Source organism: Pleurodeles waltl, chromosome 6 (genome assembly GCF_031143425.1).
Source record: "Pleurodeles waltl isolate 20211129_DDA chromosome 6, aPleWal1.hap1.20221129, whole genome shotgun sequence".
Taxonomy (NCBI): domain Eukaryota; kingdom Metazoa; phylum Chordata; class Amphibia; order Caudata; family Salamandridae; genus Pleurodeles; species Pleurodeles waltl.
Window position 1 is genome coordinate 830984682 of NC_090445.1, and position 21189 is coordinate 831005870.

A 21189-nucleotide genomic window follows, 5' to 3' on the forward strand; every position below is an offset into this window, starting at 1 on the left:
AAACCTAAAGTATTTGCAGTGTGTTGGATGTATGGGAATATGGAAGTAAGCATCATTTAGATCTAATGCTGTCATGTAGTCTTGTTTTTGTAGTAAAGGAATGACATCCTGAAGAGTGACCATGTGAAGTGCTCTGAGAGAATGTATTGATTGAGGGGTCTGAGATCGAGGATTGGTCTAAAAGTGCCATCCTTTTTTGGTAAGAGGAAGTATAGAGAGTATACTCCTGTCCCTTGTTGAGTTATAGGTACTACCTATATTGCACCTTTGAGTAGAAGTGATTGTACCTCTTATTTTAACAGAACGAGGTGTTCTGGGGAAAGCCTGTGTGAGTGAGGAGGAATATTTGGTGGAGTAGAGATGAGTTCTAGGCAATAACGATTGTGGATAATTGACAGTATCAATTGATCTGATGTAATGTGCCATTAAAGGTAGAAATGTTGCAGTCTTCCTCCCACAGGAGATGTGTGCTGTGTGGGGATGCTGAGAAAGTCACTGCTTTGATGAGGTGGAGGCACCTCTTGTGGCAGTAGATTTCCCCCTACCTCTAAAGCTGTGTCCTCTATAGGATCCTTTGAAAGATCCTCTAGAATAATATTGTTGTCCCTGCTTTTGTTGGGACCGTAGAGACCTTTGATGTTTGGGGTTTAAAACGCCCTCTGAAGTGGGGCCTGCGAAAAGTCCCCCTGAACAGGTGTTGCGCAAAGGGTACCCATGGCCTTAGCTGTGTCTGAGTCCTTTTTTAATTTTTCAATGGTGGTATCAACCTCTGGTCCAAATAACTGCTGGTTGTTAATCTGCATATTAAGGACCGCTTGCTGTATCTCAGGTTTGAATCCTGAGGATCGCAACCAACCATGCCTCTTGATTATTATGCTAGTGTTTATACTCCTAGCGGTTTCTGCTGCATCTAGGGCTGATCTAATTTGGTTGTTTGAGATAGCCTGTCCTTCTGCAACTACCTGCTGTGCCCTTTTTTGGTGTTCCGGTGGGAGATATTGCAGGAACTTCTGCATCTCGTCCCAATGGGCCCTATCAGACCTGGCTAAAAGAGTCTGGGAGTTGGCAATTCTCCATCGATTTGCAGCTTGAGTCGCCACACTTTTACCTGCTGCATCAAATTTCCTGCTTTCCTTATTGGGGTGGAGCATCCCCCATGGACTGACTATTTGCCCTCTTTCTTGCTGCACTCACAACAACCGAATCAGGTGGCAATTGTTGAGTGATGAAGAGTAGATCTGATGGTGCAGCTTTATATTTTTTTATCCACTTTGGTGTTAGTACCCTAGCCTTTACTGGCTCTTTAAAAATGTCATCAGCATGTTTTAACATGCCTGGAACCATTGGTAGCCATTGGTACTCCTTATATGTAGTGGAGAGCGTGTTAAATGAAAAATCATCCTCTATAGGATCTGAGTACAGTTGCACATTGTGGTATGTGGCTGCTCTAGCATTAACCTGATTATAGGCCGTGGTGTCTTTAGATGCAGATGGCCTAGTGGGATATAGATCAGGGTCATTAGATGGGATAGGGTCTGGGTCATACAAATCCCATGGGTCTCCACTAGAAGTATTGTCACCCATGTAATCCCCATGTGAGGAGGCAGGAGATTGCATAGAAAACTGTTTAGGTGAAGGTGGTGGTGGTGGAATATCAGGTGGTGGTGAAGAGGGAAGCAAAGGAGAATGCGGTGGTGAAGGCTGATGTACTGCCTTTGGTTTCTCCTTGTGTTTGAAGATTTTGGCAGGTGAAGGCCCAGGTTCCAAACTCTCTTGGAAAGATAGTTTCGTTTTGGTTGTAGGAGGAGGAGAGGCAATCATTTTTCCAGTATCCTTATGGATTTGGATCTTTCGTTGTTTATGGTTCATCACTTCAAGTATGGGCCTAAAGACTGTTGATTCTTCTACAGATGGAGCATATTTCTTTCCCCCAGTTTTGAGCTCCGAAAGCTTGGTGACCAACTGCTTTAATCGGGGCAAAAATGTTGACTCCGGAGCAGATGGAAGTTTTTTGGCTCCAAAGAAGAGCTTAAGTACTTCAGCTCTGAGGTGGTAGACGAATGCTTCGGTTCCGAAATGGAAGCCTCCACTTTCCGACTCTAACCCGAAAAAGGTGTGGCAATCTGTTCGGTCAAATGCATTTTGGTCTTCTTCGACGCCGAACACGATGGTCGGTCGTCGAGATGTAACTTTCGGGTCTGACCATGGCCGGGAAGCAGTGGTGGACCCAAGACCAATTGTGATGACTTTTTTGGAATGTTTTTGTTGATAGGAAGGGGCTGGTGTACTCGCGTACTGCGCCGCAGGACTAACTTGACTGTCCCCATCGGAGTCACGGTCGGAATCAGAGTTTGCCATAGAAACTGCAGTCTACGCTTGTCCATGAAAATGTTAGGCGTTTATTCAGTCAACTAAGTCTCCAGCTCTCCGATCCCACAGAGTCTTCTTGGAGCGGAAGAATCGGCAGGCCTCACAGGTTTGTTCCTTGGGATTGGGAGCGAGGCAGAGATTGCACACAGAGTGTTGGTCGGTGTAGGGGAACTTAGTGTGGCACCGGGAGCAGAATCGAAACGGAGTCCGATCCGTGAGCCTGTGACACAGTAGAACAGAGAAGGGCACGGCCGCCCAAAAGGGCGTTTCATCATTTCAGATGATACAATCGGATTGAGTGTAGTTAGAAAAAAAATTATGAAAACAATACCGACATTTAAATGAAAGATAGAGAAGTTCAGATAGTACCGAACCGAGATCTACCGGAGCGAGAGGGAACACACCCGAACCCGACGGTGGAAAGAAAACAATCTAACAAAGGACTCGATGCCCATGCGCACTATTAACGAGAGGAGGAGTCACTCGATCTCATGACTCGAAAAAAACCTCATATATATACACACACACACACACACACATTTTTCTGCCTATCTCAATGTGTACTGACATAATCCAATATGGATGTCATTTCTTACTGATCTGAAGTATCCTTTAGCCTCAATTATGCTTGCTTGGTTTCATAGCTCAAGTAGGGCCAGAAGCATTTGTATTCATAGTATTAAATGTGTATATTCCTGCAAAGCATAGCCCCAGGGGATTTTAGGAGAACAATTAACTCAGTACTGTGTTCATGAAAGATATCGTTCTTCCACCAGGAGAAGATCCTCCTACCTGCTAATTTAATCTTTTTGCTGATAGTAACAGATTCCTGTCACATGATTAGGTTCCACAGACTTGTACTGAATGAAAAGATATATAAACAACCCTACATTTCAGGTATTGTAGCATTAGGCTCCATCAGACCCCTTTCTGGTGACAGCTCTGGCCAGTTTTAATCACAATGACAATTACTTTTAACAGGGGAGATCTATCCTTCTAAACACACATTAAAGAAGAATAGGGCTTGGTGTTATCTGTCAATACCGATTTGGGACAGATATGCTACAGGACATTGCAAGACCCTAACCCACACGATGGTGGCATGCTTCATCACTGGGAATACCCACACTTGAACTCACATGGGCTTGAGTAGGCTACAAGCAACATTTTGGAGAAAGGGTTTCTATTGTGTTGCTTTAGAGAGGGAGAAAAGAGAAAGTTAAAACAGTCGTCAGTATCCCTACGTATTATATAAAACGTGGTTACCTTGACTGGATTAAAAGTTTACAAGACATGGATTGGAGCTCTTAAGTATCCTACCAGCTAACTAGGTCTATGTGCTTCAGCTGTTTATGCTGAGCCCACTTTGCATGCAGCTTTCTTCAGGACCAATTATATTTAAGTGATTCTGGCAAATAATGGATACTACCTATGTGTTAAGCCTGCACGCAAAGAAATCCTCTCAATGAGGATACAAATACCAACAGATACCAATGTTTTTTTCACATGAGCTTCTATCTGTAAATGAGAAGTAGTGCAAATCTCAGTAGCAAACAACTGTACAAAATACAGTCACTGTGAACTGCGAGCACAAGAGTGTTTGTAGATGTTGAGATTATGACATTTGTTTTTCACTCTGCTGATTCAAAACCACTGATGTACATTTCACATATTGACTTGGACAGAACATTGGGAATCCTGAGGTGGAACTGAGTGTCATGTGCGTACAACTGGAAGCCTATTTTATAAGTGAAAAAGGGTGTAGATGTGTGAGAATGTCGTGTGACATGCTGTAGGTCACTGAGACTTTTGATAAAAAGTGGCCATGTTTTATGCATTTTAAATGATTATATAATGGCTAACATGCTTTAATGTTCTCCTTTCTGTTACACTTGGGTCTTCAGATGTGAGATCAGGATATAATGCTCTACAGTGCTGAAGGTTTACTGATAGATCAGAGTATTATGGCACAGGCTTGGTTTTGATCTCTGCAGGTGAGCAGCTCTTCACTGATGTTCATTAGAGTGACTTTAATGTTCCCACAAAAGCAATTCGGTGTGTGGTTGGGCAGTATTTTTGGATCATCAGTGAGCTTTCTTGGCAACAAGGATATAAAGGCATACTTCAATTTTTGCTGGGCCAAGGTTGCATAAATTTCACATTACAAGACACCAGGTAAAAAACATATTCTGCAGTAGCTTACTGAAATTAGCAAGCGTTCTTGGTGTCATGTCTTTCATTAGATGCAACAAAACCAGCCCCTAACTAACAATACCTGAATCTTTCCATCCGGCATTCTGAAATCAGCTTTTATGTGCCAAAATGTATCAATGTTACATTTAGGAAACAGATCATATGTCTTAGGATTTTCCATAGAGTAAACTCCCCTTCATCAATTCCAGCATAAAGTTGTTAATGATTCGTTTAAGTTCTCTAATGTATCCTGAATTCAGAAATATTAACAATGCTTGGAAGAGTTAAAGGGTTTGGGGAGGACAATCACTAACTGCAGAATTTCTTTCCTATCAAAACAAGGCTGTATTTTCCTTCAATTAAGTTGTTGTTCTTTGCTCCATATCCCAGTTAGTTCATACAAAAGATGCTTTATGTTGGAAGGGTGATTTTACGCCTAAATATCTAAATGCCTAGACATTCCATTTAAAATGGTATTTTCTCTTGCTCTTGGGCACTGATGAGATTCAGGGCCTCTGATTTGCTCATATTAAATTTAAATCGCACCACCATCTAACAGACCTTCAACATCGCTGCATATTCCACATCATCAACAAATTGATAAAGAACTGATCATATGCAAATCACATTGGCATCAACTGCTGCCACACATTCATTTTCAGGCACACAGGCAGGAGCAAGGATACGGACAACAGATGGTGGAGGGAGAAGGTGGGCATGGACAGCAACATTGACAACAATGGAAGGCGGGAAGGTTGTAAGAGAGTAATTTGGGATACAAGGCAGGAGAAGTACATGAGGCTGCCTGCTGAAAAAGACACCCTCTTGGTACAGTGCTTACACACAAAAAAAGTGGGTAAAAAAATGAGTAGTGGAAGGACACAAGTAATGTATCCATCATCCAGAGGAGGGAGAAACATATCAAGAGGAAGGAAGCCTACGACAACTGACCAAAAAAGCAAGCAAATTAGAGTGACAATGAAGCCAACTCAGCTTGGTAAGTGATGGGTGGGTTCTAAGCCCACGGTTAGAAAACAAAAAGGTATCTATGAGACATTAAATGTGCTGTCTATGCACGACCTGTGCGGTCTATGCAAGACCTAAAAAAAGTAGGTAAAGCTTGCAAGCTAGCATGAACAAAGCATCAGGCTTGAAGATGGCCCTTCTTTAGTCTTATATGAAAAACTATTATTATTCACTTGTACTGACTAATCAGGTAAAATCTTTGCAACTAGTTCCAACCGCCGTTTAACCATGAAAAACATATTAACAGAACAGCAAACACTGCTAGGCTACCCCTGCTGTCAATGGAGTTGAGAGTTATAATACAAAGGAGATTGTATGTCCCAGGATTGAGTACGGCAACATCCTCTTTGGAGGACAGCAAGTTGCAAGAGGTCTTGTAGCTGCCTATCAAAGGAAATTGTGAACCACAAGGACATGCTACCCAATACCCAATCTTGGCACAATTGTTTTAGGACCTCTCTATGTGGATCTCAGATTTTCTTTGCACAGATCTATTGCTTTTTAAGGTTTGTTTTGATGGACACTGGAAATACAGAAGAATTTTGAAAGTTGTGTTGCTGATGAAACAGCATATAACAAATTTTATCAGAGTTTACTGAGATAACATGGCCTCTTACTTTAACAGAAAAGTAAGGCATATATAAAAAAAGAAACACTAACAAAGACTTGCACAGAAGGTCCAACCGCGACACCAACAGCAAGTCCCAAAAATCTCAGTGAACAAGGGTTAAAGGACTACTCCCTATAACTATGTTAGATGAACCCATAGATTTGAATGTCTTCTTCCACACAAGTGTTAATGATGCAAACAGGTTCCAGAGTGATTCCCTTTTAGTACACCCACCTCTGCCATATTTTGGAATGTTTCTCGGACATCTCCTTGCCTGGTACAACACAATTTTGAGTCCCTTGCAACGGTGTAATCCCTTCTTCCATATTGTCAGGGAAGGGGCATGGTCTGCTTTCCATGCCTCAGCTATGTCTCTTTGCTGTGATGTTAATCCCGGGAATAGGAATGTCTGTTTTGATGTATTACCTCAGAGTCCATCTGTGATATGTAAAAGAATCAACCAACACTGAACAGCTCCAAACAGTGTGTAGAAAAGTTCCGCCTTCCATCCGGCATCGTAGACATAATGGGGTGTTCAACATCCCCATACGCCAAAGACGATGTCTTGTGTAGTAGGCCCTATGGAGGTATTTGAGTTAGATAAGGTGGAGACGAGCAGTTATCGCCACCTCCCGGGGCTCTCATTGGGCATCAGCCCAATCATCACCATCTAAAGTGTCAATATCCATCTCCCATGAGAGAGAGAAAAAAAAGAGAGAGAGAGAGGGAAAAAGAGAGAGAGAAAAAGAGAGAGAGAGAGAGAGAGAGAGAGAGAGAGAGAGAGAGAGAGTTTTTTTTTCATACCAATAAGCAATATATCTTGGTTATTTTGTGGGCCCATAAGTCTCCGAAGAGCAGTATGCCCTGCAGCAAGTTGAATTCAGGAAGTTTTGTTTTGAGATGCCTAATGTAATGGGCAATAGCTAAGCAAGTTTTTACTATTTTCTTGAGTATGTATCTGAGCTCTTTAAGACTGGAGTTCTTATAGTATAATAAGGATTATCTTCTGAAAAAGAAGGCTTCTTAGTTTGGACATTGTTGAATATGTATTGTACTTGACATTACAGGGTATGCACATACAAATTGCTATCATAGTAAAAAGAGCTGCTTAGTGTTGCTTAGGTATACCCATTGACAAATACAGTTTCAAACCTTAATAACAATTTATTTAAGATATTGCTTTGTCTTACAAAGTTCCACTACAACCTCTAGATCTCCTAAACCAAAGGAAGTGATGAGGCAGCGTGATGGAGTCCTGTTTCTCCATTTCTTTCTTATCCCATTCCCCTTTCCTGGTTTTCATCACTGGTCCCCATGTTCCTGTGTGAGTGTAGTCACTGGTGGATATGGTGACAGTAAAAGAGCATCAACTCCTTTAGTTCCTGTGCACAGGTTAATGCAACCTAACAGAATCAGGCTTAAAGAATTAGAATGCCTTACCCAAACACCTACACATAAAGACTTAATAACTCAATTGTTTGAGGAAACTATACACTGTTTAAGATAATCAAAAGATATAGGTTGTTGATTCCTATTTTCTGGGGTATAAATATGAAATTTAAAAAATGACAAAAAATCAATTGGGCAAGAGTCACACATGCATGAAAAGTGTTTACTTAATTTGTTGAGTTTGGGGTATGTAAGTAAGATTGATAAATTTCCTTGGAGGCCTACAAAGGCAATGAGCCGCAAAATGACAGAATTGAGAGTCATCCATTGATTTCATATTTAACTATTATTGAGTTTTTAGGACAACAACAATAACATCATCATAAAATATGCACAAACATATGTAAAAAAAAAAAAACAGTACTTACTGCTGTGTGCTGAGGAAGACACGGTCACTCATCCAGCCAAACAGAGGATCATTGAGGCTGTTCCACACAAGAAATATAGTCTAAAAGAAACACATTTGTCAGATTCCCTAATGAAAACAGGTTTACATCAAAAATCAAACTGTCTGCAGCAGAAATAATGATACTTCCTACTGCTTGCTAAGTAGGACATGGATTGTTACACAATTTAAAAATGTTATTTCATGAGCTTTGGATTAGTGTCCAACTGGATAGCCCACTGCAAAATATGTAAGCATGGTGTGGTAATGTGTATATGTGTGTAGTAGACATGAGAATGAAAGTCGAGTTAGAGTCATGTGGGGGTGTTAAATCTAGGGAGAATGCAAGTTGTTGAAGTTGAGGAATTCAAGAGAAGTATTTAAGGAAGATGCTGGAGAAGGATTTGACCTGAAGCACCTCCATAATGGAATTCGGATGCCTCGTATATTTCATCATTCCGCAGCCCCATGACACAGTGTTTGCAAGGAGCAGAGATTGCGAGACTGACTTCAAATGCTCTATCAGGCTCGAATGCAATGAGGAGTGCAGGACGGTGTGAGATGGGTGAAAGTACCAAGGGACAGCAAAGATGCATGTACACAAATGGCATGCATAATCAAATACAGAGCATGAAGGTGGCAACGAGAGAAGTGTGCACAAGCACAGATACACAGGTAGTGTGCTTGTGCGCCTCACCATTCTATGAGTGAGAGATGCGGTTCACCTACATTCATCACTTGGAATATAGCTACACTAAGTTTATGCTGTCCAAGAAGGGCTATGATGTAACAAAAGACTGTTTTGTACTATGATGGAGGATAAAATAACAACAGCAATAAAGAAAGACAGATGACAAAGGCACTACATTTAAATCAATGGAAGTACGATACACTAACACTAATATTGTTGCTTTTCTGAAGGAACAATACTTCTCCTCTCACAGTTTTTGATCAGTTTTGAGATTCTGGAAAGGACAAGAACTGGTATTTTCTCAGTTATCTACACTAATCATTTTGCAATATTTCTAAAATACCCCAAATTAATTCTTCTTGTATCTAGCAAGCATATCGGACTGACAAGAAAGCCAACCAATGATAGGCAATGGACTGATCCAAAGCTTACTCAAGACATTGGCATTGTACAAAACAGGTCTTAGGTGAAATAAAAAAAAAGATGTTGGGAGATTCCTTATGCTGGATATCAGTTGAAAGGCCCACGCGGGATCAAAAACTAGGAGCACAGAAGTTGATCTATATGTATGGTTCTCTAATGGAGAGGAACAGTATGGATGAAATGGTTTCAGGAGGTGACCCAGTGTCTTAGGAACATGGAATAGTGAAGTTAAGTATCAAACCATAGAAAGTCAAGCCAAATAAAAGTTTTAGGAAGTTCTAACATGTAAAAAGTGGAAAAAACATAGGAAGTTGTTATGCACACTACACATACAGGCAACTGAGAAAATGACTACAGTGCATACTTCGCAGAATTTGGACTACATATTAGTAGCCTGTAGGATTGATGTGTTGCAATATTGAACTGCTTAACAATGCCATCCTAATTCCACAGATGATACTAGTGACACTCAAAGATGAGGGGCCTCATTACGACTTTAGCGGTCCGACCACAGGACCGCCAAAGCCGTGAGGAGGACGCCACAGTCATACCGGTGGCGTCCCCCCACAAGCGTATTATAATGTTAACGCCGGGCTGACTGGTGGGAACACTGTATTACACGTTCCCGCCGGTGTGACCTGCGGGAATAGTGCTACGATATTGACCTCAGCTCCTTTAAGGGAGCTGAGGCCAAAATCGTAGCACACCAGCACCACTGAATGGCATTCTGATAGTGCTGGGCAGGGAGGCCCCCATCACTGGCTTCCCGCAAGCCTTTCCATAGTGGGGTCCCCACCATGAAAAGGCTGTCAGAAAGCTGAGTTGTAATCAGCCAGGCGGTGCTGAGTTCAGCACCGCCGTAGCAGAGTACAACTCAGACCGCTGTCAGCTCGCCAGGAACGATGTACCTGGGTTGTAATGTGGTGGTCAGACCACCTGGAGGGTGGTGGTCCGACCGTCACTGCAAGCATGGTGGTCCTTGCACTGCCACACTCGTAATGAGACCCTATGTCTCAAACTATGTAGTAATCATATAATATTTTGAAGGGTACCATGAAATGCTCATTTCTCATCCACATCAGTGGTTCTTAACTTTGTGACTGCTATGGCCCCCCACATAATAATTACTGGAACCTTGGGGCCCCCACTGAATCAATAACAGATCCCAGAGACCCCTACTGAGGCATTTATTACTGGGTGCCAGGACTGTGGCCTATGCATTTTTGATGATTTGAACCGCAAAACAAAACAACAAATGCAGTAATATGCATTAACTAAACAAATACACAAATTATGAAATAATTTATAATTCAAAAACAAATATTATTGGGAAGATTGGATCTTTTCTAAATTGAATTAAGGCCACTCATCGTCCGTACTTTTTTCTGTTTGATGCACTGCTCCCATGAATCAATCTGAAAATATTAACTTAATTTTTAGCCTCCAATGCCAAATTCATTCATATTTACAGAACGTTTTAACAGTTTTGAATTTACATTTTGCTTCTTTATTTATTTAGATTTTAATTTTTTTTTTTTTATTCAATTTACTAAGCAGCGGTGGACCCCTGAGGAGGCTTTGCAGAACCCAAGGGGAGGCCCTGACCACAGGTTAAGAAACACTGATCTACATCAAAGAAAACAAAATACTAATACTTAGCCCCCCATTAAAAAAAACTACTTTTCAGTTGAGTGGTCAATAAGTACATATACCGCTCGGTAACACTGAGAGCGTTCAAAAAAAAGACTTGCACAGGATTTGTTTTACTGGTCATCAATAATTTCACAGGCCAAGCAAATTTGAAAATGTGAAGTTGCAAAATACATTTTTTTTTCTTTTTTTTTTTTAGATAATCAGTGGTAAGATGTAAGCCACACACATCTTTAGTGGAAAACAATTCTGATTCTGATGGCCCATCTCAATGTGCCCTAGCTATCTATATTTCAGTAAAATGTTGCTACTATTTCCTGGAATAAGAGAGACAAAGAGAGCCAGAGACAGAGAGAGAAGCGTTACTCATAGCTTTTTCATAAACTATGTGCAATGGGTTGATACTTTATTGACATGTCTGATTTGAGAGAGAGCGAGAAAAGCACTTTTCAAATCTTCTTCATAAACTATGTGCGATGGATTGACAATATTGTTGACATGTCTGATTTGAATGTACTAGACAAAGCTATTTTTTATCTGGCAAAATTACCGCCAGGCAAACTCTTTTCCAAAGGAAGCATGTGACTTTTAACCATATATATATGCGTATATAAAAACTGCAATGATATGAGAAGCAAAACGGTGAGCAATATTGTGAGCTGCAACTACGAGAATGTACGTGGGGGAGGGGCACTTAAATGACCAGAATTCATGAGACTATATTAAAATATCCCTGTATATCAGCAGTTTTAAATTGGTCGTCATGAGGTCAGTGAATGTGCTCTGCACATCTGGAATAATTATTCTGCTTTGGTTGATAAAACAAGCGCATAGAAGAGGGTAACCCAACATCCCCTTGAAAGCTTGGGTACACACACGATATAAACACGTTCTCTTAACGGAAAAGCTTCAACTCTTAGTTGTTGAAATGAATCAAAGAGAGTTCTGAGGGTAGCCTTGCTTATTCATTAATCTAGAGGCCGAAATGCAACTTATGGTATTGAACTCCTTATGTTTTGAGTATTGAATTAAAATGACAAACTGTTTAAGGAATTCCTTTGGGAGCCTGTGTTTATACTGTATGGGCTGATGAAGCAGCTTTCCAGACAACATGCTGACAAAGGTACAGCGATAAGCTCTCCTGATGAGCAATAAAGACTGCAAAATATTGGTACAGAAACACTACATGACACCTATAATGAAAGCAAGCATTGGTAATGCCAATAGGTCTCACCTTAGGGGCATACTGACGTTGCCAATGTTTTTTTATCCAAGATGCTGTGCTGCATTGCTAAACAATATATATTAAACAAGCGTTTACAATACAATGGGTCTTGTATTCGCTTGAGGAGGAGCTATTGGCGTTGTAAATTCATAACTGGAGTTTTCTTGCCACATAAATTGGTCAACCCTCCACACAATCTGGTCTTTTTCCTGCCACATAATACCACTAGCGCTGCATATAACTAAAGCACTTCCATTTCCCTTCTTCCTCTATCTGCAGCCAAAAATTAAATTGTTGCTATTTAGCATCTTAATTTAAATCTGCCATATTAATTCCAATAGACTACCACTTTCACCACCCCACCATCGGTGTTGCTGACTGGCTAATACAATTCTCAAAACAAGACAGCCACAGTGAGTAACAAGAGAAATAAACTACAAGGGTCACCCAAACATATCAAGATTGTTCAAACAATCATGGTCATAACTGCAATAAGGAGAGCTTATTAAACATATATAATTATCATATGAACCAAATAAAAAAAAACATTATCAGAAATAAATGTTTGGCATTAGACTGTACTGCTCAGAACAGCCCCTAGAGGACACCACAGTGAAAATAATATCTGTAAGAAACGTGGTCACGCTACCATATAGTTAGCCCCTAGAGGGCATAACCATTTGAAAAGAAACTGACTGAAAGCATTGCAGTGTAACCATATATTTAGCCCCAGGAGGGAATTATGCATTACACATTTTCAAGGCTAGCAGGCCGACTGCAATGATATTACAAAAAAGACCCTTAAAACACAAACTGCTCTCAGCTGTAAAACAAAAGTTCCAGCCATGACCGAGGTTAAAAAAACACTGAATGGAGGGAGGGGTTATTATTTTGGACTCACCACTAACATAGTGTGGAGGCCAAAAGATGACTAAGACAGAAAGAGCAGGTTGTGGTGAACGTTGTGAAGGTGGTCCCAGTGTCCTAGGACCACCACAAGTTGAGTTACGAGCAAACATGTTTTTTAAAGAATGCCGTGCAAAGCATTAGGGGACAACCGAGTGCAGCAAATATTCTAGCATGTTGGCAGTTATGCTCAGAACAGCCCCTAGAGGACACCACAAACAAATTAATTTGTAAGTAACATGGTCATGTAACCATGTAATTAGACCCTAGAGGGCATAACCACATGAAAATAGAAAGGCACAAAGTAATGTAGTGTAACCATATATTTATCCCCTAAATGGTGTAGTGTCTTACACGTTTTCAGGCCTAGCAGGCCTACTGCAATAATAAGGCCCTTAGAACACAAACCTCTCCAGGCTATAAAACAAAAGTTACAGCCATAGGAGAACCTGAAAAGGGACTGAATGGTGGGAGGGGTTATTATTTTGGGGTCCCCACTAACTTAGTGCTGGGACCCAGAGATGACCTAAACAGAAAGCGTGCGTCATGCTGAATTTTGGTGGTGGTCCCGCTGTCGTAGGACCACCACAGCATGCAAAGCATTATGGGGCAACCTTTCCTGAGTAAAGTGAATATTGTAGTATCGTCTCTCCTGCTGTGCTGGGAGAGCCGCTTTGAGGATGTCTGTGTTTTTTAGTAAAGCATTTATCAATTACAATTGGTTTTTGGATAGCAATGGATCGTGAAAGGGCGAAGAAACAACTCTAATTAGGTAACAGTGTGAACAACGTGACCAGTGCTCCAATACCACCAATGGAGTCTGCGCTGTTTGCGCTGCGATTGCAATGGTTGCCATGGTGCACGAAGGGAAGAGACAAAAGAAAAAAATAGTTCACCCACAATGAAGTATAGCGGCAATCGTGCAATTATCCATGTAACAGGGTCAGTCTGCAAGGCAGTAAGAACACCACCCCAAGGAGGGACACACATAAAGCAATTACCAATGACATCAAGGGATTTTCGAAAGGCAAGCTCACGAACTACTGAAAGCGATGGGGATGAGGTGGGGGTGGTTAAAAGCCTACAATACTTACAACAGGTCTAAGTGCTTGCGCACTCAACCTAAAAAAAAGTCTATAAACCGGCCAGCTGCGCCATCTTAAAGGCGCACACATGTGCTTACAAAATAACAGAGTCTTTGTTTCCTTTTTAGTTACCATTCTGAGTTCAACGGTAACTAAAAATAAAAATAAAACGTGTGATAGCGATTATCATTTTGAAGTGGGGGAAGCTGCACGAGGACGCGGGTGGGGGAAGAGAGATGGGGCCCACGGATGGGCGAAGCAAGACAGGGCCCTGCAGGTGTGGGAAGCAAGACAGGGCCGTGGGGGGTATGTGGGATGGGGCCGGTGAGACGGGGCCGTGGGTGGGAGGGGGCAAGACGGGATCAAAGGTGTGGGGGGGGGCGAGATGGGACCATAGGTGGGGGGAACAACACTGGGCCATGAGCGAAGGTGGGGCGCAAGTTGGGCCCGTAAGTAGGGGGGGAGTGAGACAGGGCTGTGGGTGGAGGGGGGCGAGACGGGGAAGCAGGTGCGGCAACAAGACAGGGCTGTGGTTGGGGGAAGTGAGGTGGGGGAAGTGAGATGAGGCAAGCGAGATGGGGCTGCAGGGGGAAGGAAGCGAGATGGGGCCGTGGGGAGGGAAGCGAGTTAGGGCTGCGGGGAGGGAAGCGAGTTAGGGCTGCGGGGAGGGAAGCAAGATGGGGCCACAGGTGGGAAGGGGAGCAAGACGGGGTGATGGGTGGGGGAAGCAAGACGCGGCCGTGGGTGGGGAGTAGGCGAGATGTGGCCGCGGGTGGGGGGTAGGCAAGACAGGGTCGCTGTGGGGGGAAGGGGAGGTGAGGCTGGGTCGTGGGTGGAGGAGAAGCGAGAGGGTTGCGGGTGGGGAGAAGCGACACAGGGGCCGCAGTTGGGGTAAGCGACACAGGGGCCGCGGGTGGGGAAGGCGACACAGGGGCCGCGGGTGGGGAAGGCGACACAGGGGCCACGGGTGGGGAAGGCGACACAGGGGCCGCGGGTGGGGAAGGCGACACAGGGGCCGCGGGTGGGGAAGGCGACACAGGGGCCGCGGGTGGGGAAGTCGACACAGGGGCCGCGGGTGGGGAAGGCGACACAGGGGCCGCGGGTGGGGAAGGCGACACAGGGGCCGCGGGTGGGGAAGGCGACACAGGGGCCGCGGGTGGGGAAGACGTGACACAGGGGCCGCGGGTGGGGAAGACGTGACACAGGGGCCGCGGGTGGGGAAGACGTGACACAGGGGCCGCGGGTGGGGAAGACGTGACACAGGGGCCGCGGGTGGGGAAGACGTGACACAGGGGCCGCGGGTGGGGAAGACGTGACACAGGGGCCGCGGGTGGGGAAGACGTGACACAGGGGCCGCGGGTGGGGAAGACGTGACACAGGGGCCGCGGGTGGGGGACATGACACGGGGCCGCGGGTGGGGGACGTGACACGGGGCCGCGGGTGGAGGACGTGACACGGGGACGCGGGTGGAGGACGTGACACGGGGACGCGGGTGGGGGAAGTGACACGGGGCTGCGGGTGGGGGAAGTGACACGGGGCTGCGGGTGGGGGAAGTGACACGGGGCTGCGGGTGGGGGAAGTGACACGGGGCTGCGGGTGGGGGAAGTGACACGGGGCTGCGGGTGGGGGAAGTGACACAGGGCTGCGGGTGGGGGAAGTGACACAGGGCTGCGGGTGGGGGAAGTGACACAGGGCTGCGGGTGGGGGATGTGACACAGGGCTGCGGTGGGGGATGTGACACAGGGCTGCGGGTGGGGGATGTGACACAGGGCTGCGGGTGGGGGATGTGACACAGGGCTGCGGGTGGGGGATGTGACACAGGGCTGCGGGTGGGGGATGTGACACAGGGCTGCGGGTGGGGGATGTGACACAGGGCTGCGGGTGGGGGAAGTGACACAGGGCTGCGGGTGGGGGAAGTGACACAGGGCTGCGGGTGGGGGAAGTGACACAGGGCTGCGGGTGGGGGAAGTGACTTGGGCTGCGGGTGGGGGAAGTGACATGGAACCGCAGGTGGAGGAGCAAACATGGGGCAGCGGGTGGGGGAAGCAACACAGAGCCAGGGGAGGGGGGAAGGAACACACAGCCAGAGGAGGGGGGGGAAGCAACACAAAACAACAGGTGGGGAAGCAACACAGGGCACAGGTATGGAAGCAACACAGGGTTGCAAATTGGGGAAGCAACACAAGAGCACGGGTTGGAGAAGAAACATGGGAGTTAGGGTGTGGAAGCCACATTGAATGTGTGGGAGGGAGGCAAAACACAGAGTGCGGGAGGGGGAAGTAACAAGGAAAGCGTGGTTGGGGGAAAGAAGTAACACGTAGTCAAGTAAGAGAAAATAAAATGGGTGAGAGAGAGCAAGATGGAGCTGGAAGGGAGAACCAGGAGGGCAAGAACAGGGAACACCAAGCATTGTGGGGGTGAAGTACATCAGGGAGACAACTGGAAAACACAAATACTTTTGTGAAGAGCTTAAACAAAACGAAAAACATAGTGCTTGGAAAACAAACAGTGGAAGAACACAAGTAATGCGCCCATGCTCCAGTGGAGGAAGAAATACAAGTAGAGGAAGGAAAGCACACAAACTAATGATTAAGAACCAAGCAAATGAAAGCGACAATGAAGCAAATTGATAGTAAACAATAGGCAAGCTCTCAGCCCACTGTAAGCTAACAATATGTCTCACACCAGAGTATGCTCAGCCTAGTAAGGAAGACCTAAAAAGTAAAACTCTGAACAATAATTATGAAACATACAATTCCCGTGACCCCACACCCACTAAATATTGTGCATGGTACCTTCAGGGTTATAGTGCTGGCAATCCCCTGTACCATTTTATGTTTGTTTGCTCGTAGAATGCAACTGCCAAACAAGTACAGACTTAAGTATGTAAGTGAATGAATTACAAAGCTACGTCTACAGGCACATCCGTGCTTTTTGAAACTTCAGACCGACGGTGTGACACAGAGAACAGCAGTTAGTGTGGTTCAAAGAACAGTGTTCTGTAATTAGCGTAAGTGACTAGCGACCTGACTGATAAAACCGTGAGTAGACATCAAAATGTCATCCTAAAATGCAAGTCTGGCGATTAATTCTGGTATTTTAATTAAGGAATCTAAAAGCTTATTGTAATAATTTAGCAGCCAATCCTGGGACCTCGAACTCGGAAAGTTATGAGCAATCTAAGTCAGTTTTGGGAGCATTTACACCAGTATACTCTGGCCCATGCAGAGGAGCACCAGTTTAATTTGAGATGCAGGTAAACCATATTGCCATGATCAAGACTATGGAGACACCTGGTTTGTATCTATGACTCAGTGGTGAAATGAAAGAAAGGGAAGCATTCAACACAATTTGTGTAGCTGACAGAAAGAAAAAAAAACTCGAACTGACCAAAATGCGAAGTTGTCTATTTATTTGGAAATAGGACTGATGCCCATACGATTCTCAGAAAGGCGACTTGAAAGGGGTCAGAAGACTGTCGATTAAATCGATCGGAGCTTGAGGAAGCATGGTATAAAGAATGTGTATCTATCCATCATGAAAGCAGGAACTGTGGGTTCACTTAGCAGGAACTGTCTTGCGTCACAGTGTACTTTTGTTTAGATTACTGCTGTGCTCGGTAGGAGGAGCAGGCACAAAAGGGAGATTTTCCTCTATCTTACAAAAACGTTACACAGAACTCAGTGCTAGAGGAAAATTCACCTACTAAGCCAATGATCAGAAGTGGGATGTAGGGAGGGGAGGGGGGAATTCTGGTTGCTGGAGGAATGAATCATGAGAACTGGATCAAGATGCAGTCTATGTAAACAATGAAAGACACTGGTGTGGGGCTTAGTTGTTGTTTCACTAAAACTCATTTTCAACATTGGAACTGCTACTTGCTTTTTCCTTCCAAGCATGCCATTTGTTTTTGGGTCTGGGTCTTGACACTGCTGCGGTTAACCAGACCGCTTGCTAACAATACAAATAAAGTGGGCTTCGAATCCACCCCTTTCAAACATGGCTTTCATCGACTAGCTTCGTTGAACCATTGACTTGAGACTTGTCAATCATGTCCTGGTTTAGCTCAGTGGCTTATTCATTCCTCAGCTAATGGTATCGGCCACTTGGGTGTATCGTTCCGCCACTACTCAAGTGATTTGCATGGCGGACTACTTTACAACTATGGCCCATGTGTTAGTTCATTAAATCCAGACTTGCTGATTTAGTCAGTGCTTGTTCTCTTTATTTTTGATGTATTTCATGGCTCCCATTTCCCCGTACCTACTTATTTCGCTACTCCTTTATAAGCAACTCACCCTTAACAGTACCGTGCCCTTAATTTTTGTGAAGTGCTTGGGCTTTAAGTGCTTTGGCGTAACTCTCTAGTGAAGTAACACAAATAAATAAAAGATGGGTATATGTTTTTCCACGGATAAATTCCACAACCACAGAAAATGTGAAAGTATTAATTGTAATATGTTGCAGAGACCAGATTCAAGTTCAGTGTGATCTTGGTACAGTGTATAAATCGATGGATAATTTTGAAAACTGTTTTGACTAAATAAAATCAACAATATACAATTATAAATACACAATTTAAAAAATCCACTATGTCATAAGAAAAACGCACATTATTTAGTTTAAAAACAAATAACTTCTGTCAAATAGAAAATTGAAAATACTTGAGTAATTCTCAAGGTAGCACACGTCAGGTATAAAAATGTGATAGAGCACCCACCCATTCCAGCATTACTACCACTGATTACAAGGCTCACAGCTGAATTTCAGGTCCATATAACATATTCATTAAACATTGATCCTAAATATGTCTTCCTAAACCAAAGAGAACTGAAAAGTGCAAAGCAAGAATGCTTCCTGTACAAGCTTACATAGATGACAAACCCATAAGTTCATGATGTATGTATTCCTACCAGACCTAATGCTCTCGATACAAGTTGACCATTTACTTTTAATAAAATCTTCCCAGTCGCTGTGCCATAGCAATTTAATTTGTTTGACATTTATTTTTAAAAAAAATCCTGAGGAGGGTGGTGTTGCCCAATAGTCACTAAGTTTCAACATAGATAAAGATGTCAATACAAAGTCAGCGCATGGATTAAATTAAGCCACTTCACAATGTACATGGGAGCGAATGATGACTTTTAAGGAGTTCTCTGATAATAAACACGATCTCAAATTGTAATGAAGAAAGAACCCCACAGCACGTAAGCTGTGCTTTTCTAGATGTAATTACAGCCTAATATTAGGTTGTACGTTAGACGGGGGAAGAATTTTTAAGAAGTGTGAAAGAGCATTGTGTGATGTCCAGCGAACATGGGACAACCCAGGATATGCTATGTAGCCAGACATAAACACTGGTGTCAGGCCGGTCGAAATAGAAGCTAAAATGTTTTTATGGTTGAGGACTGCAGTCTCGAGTCCAATATTCACAGAACATTAAATCAGGGAAGTAAGCCTATTTTTTTTAAGGAAGCCAGCTGTGTGGTACAATGTAATTATTTTACACTTTATTTCCCTTATGATTCACCAGGATGCAAACAGAAATGACAACAGCAAGACCCCTGGCGCTGAAAGAGTGAGGTAAGCAGCGCCACTTACAGCTCCTACTCTTGACTGGCACCTAGTTGCCAGTATTTAGTGCAAGATCCTTTTATGCTATTCAGGGCGCCCCGTAATAAGGTAAACTTCACCATAAACCTCTTAGACAGTAGCGGACAGACAGGTGACCTAACACTGATTACACCTTAAAGAAAAAGTAGCTTTAGCACATACATTTCTAATGCTGTAAATAATATAACCAGCGGCTTCTGCGGTGTCACACCTCTGCTGTGTACATCACACTGCAATTGTTCACAAATATTTAAAATGGACATACCTCTCCGATCCAAAAGGACATCTTATCGATCTTGTAAACTGACACAAAAGTGTCCACGTAGTACAGTAGAAACACATTGTGCAAAATGGAGACGAAGAGTGACAGGGACCCATAAAGCACCGCAGTTGGCAAGTGGAAGCAGAACCCCAAGATTCTGAGGCCCATTGTAGCTCCTTCTTGGGATTTCCCCAAATCGTGATCACCTCCAGTTCAGAAACAGCATTTCCCGGAAGCTGCTAGCACACCAGAGAGGTTGGTCCATTGCTGCCTAAAATGGAAACAAATAGATCAAACATGTATTTTCACTTCGGGATTCGTATGCGATGAATAGAAACAATGCTCCACGTCTCGGCAGCTGAACCAGTGTGTCCAGTGACTAGAGCTATCTGCTCAGATCAGCGGTTTTTCCTACTTCTGTAGTTACTTCCTGCTTAGCCATCCCCACGCGCGTCACTGGTCCCTGCCAAGCAGCTGGTTACGAGGACGTGACAGGATGGCACTATGGGCGTGGCACATTTTAAATGAGTGTGACTCACCACGAACGCTGACCTTTATGTTCCTTCCGCGCGCCACTGCTCGGTTCCCGTGTTTAGATCAGTGTTAAATGTCGAGAGTAACAGCATGACGTATGCTTGTGTTATCGTTTGGTACTTATGTTTCAGGAGAAAAAATATCCGAAACGACGCACAGTAAAATCCTCGCCATACGTTGTACATTTGTTACCACGCAGTTCCTACCAGCGTGTTGCTAGCAGCAATGGAGAAAGTTCGCGTTCTCATTTTACCACCACACTAGAATAATAAAACCACACCACCGCCGTGGTAATTCCGATAAAGTTGAACTGCCAACAGAAAAGATATCTTTTAATGGGTAAAGGTGTTTGCACATTAAGTCGGGTTAACACAGCAATATAAACGATGTCTTCATTGTTCACCCAATGTGTACATCAGATGCACATTCCAAAATAAGTAAACTGAAAAATGATCAGTGTAAGCTCTGAGAAATACAAGAACATTCGTCTTTGAAAGAATAATCACTTTATTTGAACTTCAAGAATCTAGACTGCAAGTACTTGGCAGCAAAGGAGTAATGCAGTTACATTCTAACACATTTGAAATGTAGGATATTCCCAACAGACACACATTACTTGTTAACAATGAATGTATGCACAAAAGTGTAATATGCCCGTAACACTGATTTATCAAATGTTTTGGATCCACTTGTATTCAAAAACTTACCCTGGACATTCGTTGTCAAGCGTAATCAAATATTCACAATAAAAAGAGGTGTATAACTAC

The 21189-nt window shown here is 43.6% G+C and overlaps 1 protein-coding gene across 1 annotated transcript in view; it reads right to left on the bottom strand.

Moving 5' to 3' along the window:
• Positions 1–21189, bottom strand: part of MFSD13A (major facilitator superfamily domain containing 13A) — a 168336-nt gene that overhangs the window by 110982 nt on the left and 36165 nt on the right. Inside the window, exons 2-3 of the mRNA XM_069239515.1 lie at positions 19892–20159; positions 8017–8096 (exon numbers count right to left, since the gene is read on the bottom strand). Of these exons, the coding sequence (XP_069095616.1) occupies positions 8017–8096; positions 19892–20056 (245 nt within the window). The 5' untranslated portion in view covers positions 20057–20159. The remainder of the gene's footprint in view (positions 1–8016; positions 8097–19891; positions 20160–21189) is intronic.